A 3,466-nucleotide genomic window follows, 5' to 3' on the forward strand; every position below is an offset into this window, starting at 1 on the left:
GCGACCACCTCCACACAAAGGCCACGGAAGAACCCCTCCTTCTCCTAACTCCCTTTCCTTTGCCTCAAAAGTCACTATAAAGCCTGCCTTACTCTGTCTTCCAATCGCTTCCTCTCTCCCTCCTTTTCTTCCTCTCCTTCCTTCCCTCCCAGCTTTTCTTTCTTTCTTCCTAAAATCATTGCTTTTGTAAAAATACACCCCTACACCACTAGACATACGTCGCATGCAAGACAAAGTCAGGCACAGGCGGCGGGTCCATGCATTCGCCAGCACCATCTGCCACCTGCGATTCATCGCCACTTTCCACCTCCCGGAGGTGAAAGGGGCGGGAGGCAAAGGACACGCAGAGCTGGTGTGACCCAGTTCTTAGGAAACTTTCAGCTGGTCGCAACCCCTCCCCCACCCGAAACGCTTCCATCATCCATCAAGCCCAGAAAACTACAGTGACCTCTGCCTAGCCTTTGGAGCTGGAAAAGAGGCGAAGCAAGAAAAGCAGGAAGAGGTTCGCCCCTTTGCTTCCCACACCGCCCAACGGCGGCGGGCGCACAGCTGCGGCACGGCCGGAAGGGGCCGCTGTTCGCTCAGAGCAGCCGCCCTACCGCCGCCGTCCGTACCTCCCACGGCCCCGCTGGCCCAGCCCCGCCAAGTTCCAAGAGTCCCCAGTCGAGCAAGCGCCGGGAACGAGCGCCGCCCGGGCAGGAGCAGACGGCGCAGACCAGCAAGGCTGCGGCGCTCGTCGGAAAGGCTCCGGGGAAACTCCCAGGGCCCCGGGGACTTTGGAGAGAGCGAGCTGTCCCCGCGCGCGCAAGTCCGCCAAGTGAGCGCTCAGCTCACCTGTTTCTCCCGCGCCACCGCCTTCCCACCCCTCGGACTCGCGCCTCCCGAGGTGCCCGACCGCTCCCGCGATGAATCCGGCGCTGGGCAACCAGACCGATGTGGCCGGCCTGTTCCTAGCCAACAGCAGTGAGGCGCTGGAGCGCGCCGTGCGCTGTTGCACCCAGGCATCCGTGGTGACCGACGACGGCTTCGCGGAGGGCGGCCCGGACGAGCGTAGCCTGTTTATCATGCGAGTGGTGCAGATCGCCGTCATGTGCGTGCTCTCGCTCACCGTGGTCTTCGGTATCTTCTTCCTTGGCTGCAACCTCCTCATCAAGTCCGAGGGCATGATCAACTTCCTAGTGAAGGACCGGAGACCGTCTAAGGAGGTGGAGGCGGTGGTCGTGGGGCCCTACTGACCGGCCCCCGGCCCCCGCGGCAGCCGCCCCATGCCTCCCCACTTCACCAGCCGGGCCGCGCCCCCTCACCATCCGAGACTGGGCGAAGCAAACCTGTCGGAGTCAATTATTTCTCTCGACTTCTGCTTTTCGGGATGAAGCGACCCGCTTTCTCGCAGGCTCTCTGAAAGTCCCCAGGCCTGGCTATTGAAGAGAGCCCTGACTCTGGACTCCAGCAGCAAGTGGCAAGAAGAAGGCGATTGGGGCGCAGAACTTTGGAAGCTGCCGCTGGCGCGGGATGCGGGGACACCGGCCGGGCCAAGGCCCCTTTCCACCCGCAGGTGGGCCAAGCTCTGGGGGCAGGTGGAGAGGGCGGGCAGGGAGAGACCAACGGCACCGCTTGCCTGGTGACTGGAAAAGTGACCCGCGTATACTCCACTTAACCGAACTAACGGGGACACACAAATCCGTGTCCGGCTTCGCGCCCGTTCCCTCCCGCTCCTCCCAGCCCTGGCAGGAAGGGCGATAAATACCTTTGATTGATTGTAACGTGCCGTTTTAAGGGATCTTGTGTTTGTTTGCTTGAATACAAATATTTGATAAGTCTTTTTCCGCCCTAGTGGCCTGTTTGCCTGCCTGGGGGTTAGAGTTTTGTGTTGGGAGAAGGGGTGGGGGGAGGGGAGCCTGTGAATGGGGTGAGTTGTTTCTTTTCATGCATTTCCAACTGGGTCTTTGGGGGGCGGGGGGAGGGGCTGGCCCTCCAGCTGGCCCCGGGACAAAGACTCGGAATAGAACTCCGAGCTCGTGACTGCACGGTTTATGCCACAAAAGTGCTCTTGACATTCGTGACACCGTTTTGACTCCCCCCGCTTATTTAACATTTCCTTAATAAATGCAACATTTAAGTGTTTTGTTCCTGGCCTCCTGGTGGTCATTCTGCGCTCCCGGCAGAAGGGAACGGGCGACGGTGAGGACTCGGGTTACCGGTTCGGGGTGGAATTCTCTTTGGAGAGCTGCGATTCAACTCGTGGATCCTACGCAGGGACGAGGGTGGGAGCGAGACAGAGAGGCCCAGGGACGAGTGAGACATGGCCAAGCCGCAGGCACAGGAGCCGTCTTGGAGGCAGCATCCTTTGTTTTCCTTTACAGTTAATATTTTATATTTCATTTAGGCTCAGCTCTCTGAGCCAGGCGAGACGACGGGAGGCCCCCGCGGGAAGATGACACTTCCGTGCAGGGCTCCGGTGGGAACACAGGGTTACACCGCTAATGAAAGGAAGAGACGGCTTGTCCAGCCTTCAGGGAGGGCATCTTTCCCCTGACCAACGTCAGCAAGACGGCGTCAGGATGCTGATCAAAAAAAAAAAAAAAAAAAAAAAAAAAAAAAACCGAAGAAAAGTAGGTCCTAAAGTACATAGTGACGCTAATTCTCCCTGGGGTAAACCATTGTTACTAAAACAAGACATGCATTGTCTTTGCCATATTACGTTTCTAGCTAAAGGGCGGTATTAATAGAGAAACCCGGCCTGGGTTATCAGCCCCAGGCCGGGCAAAAAGGTTCAGAGGAGTTAGCCGAGGTCCTGAATATAGGAGATGTGTGTTAAAACTGGGAAACTGGGAAAGTTGGGCTGGAGGGAGCTACAGATGCTCTTTGGGCTCAGAAATTGAAGGGAATCTGGAAAGAAGAGCCTGGAAAACCGTGCATGTGAAAATAACCCAAAGGATACAGTAGCTTCAAGCTTAAACTTGACAAGAGGTTTTGAGCAGTTTATTTTTACACCTGGGGTAGGATCCTAAATATTTTCAAGAATATAAAGAATCCTCTACTATGCTATAGCAATTAAAGGCTTCACAATAGCAGATATAAGATGGACTAAAATTTTTTAAAAAAGCAACGAAGTGTCCCATTTAATTGGGAAGAGGCACAACTGGTATAAACAATGTCAGTGACTCAAGGGTTGGGATCGAAAGGTTTGAGTGTCCTTTGACATCCTGTCTGCTATAAAGTGTCTGTTCCACTCCCAAAGTAAATCTTGTCAGGAATTATGACCTAGAATGGTTTTTAATAGATATCAGGCTTGCAAAAGCAAGGATGTTGAAGTTTTGCCTATTGTTCCTGTATTTTCAGCAGGTAAGCATTTGCTTGTTTACTTCTGTCTAGGCAGGGGAGCAGGGTCAACGTGTAGTCAAGAGTGAGTCGTGGAAAGCAGTTTACTTTTTTAATGAGTAAGATAGGGAATGGAGACTTCTTA

At 54.6% G+C, this 3,466-nt stretch overlaps 1 protein-coding gene across 1 annotated transcript; it reads left to right on the forward strand.

Annotated features, from left to right (window-relative positions):
* Positions 1-513: 513 nt before the first annotated feature.
* RPRM (reprimo, TP53 dependent G2 arrest mediator homolog) lies at positions 514-2,105 on the forward strand. The gene has a single exon (XM_067739893.1). It carries the CDS (start codon positions 906-908, stop codon positions 1,233-1,235), a length of 330 nt encoding a protein of 109 aa, XP_067595994.1. The 5' UTR covers positions 514-905; the 3' UTR covers positions 1,236-2,105.
* The last annotated feature ends 1,361 nt before the right edge of the window (positions 2,106-3,466 follow it).

This window comes from Pseudorca crassidens, chromosome 6, assembly GCF_039906515.1.
Source record: "Pseudorca crassidens isolate mPseCra1 chromosome 6, mPseCra1.hap1, whole genome shotgun sequence".
In the NCBI taxonomy this organism is placed as follows: domain Eukaryota; kingdom Metazoa; phylum Chordata; class Mammalia; order Artiodactyla; family Delphinidae; genus Pseudorca; species Pseudorca crassidens.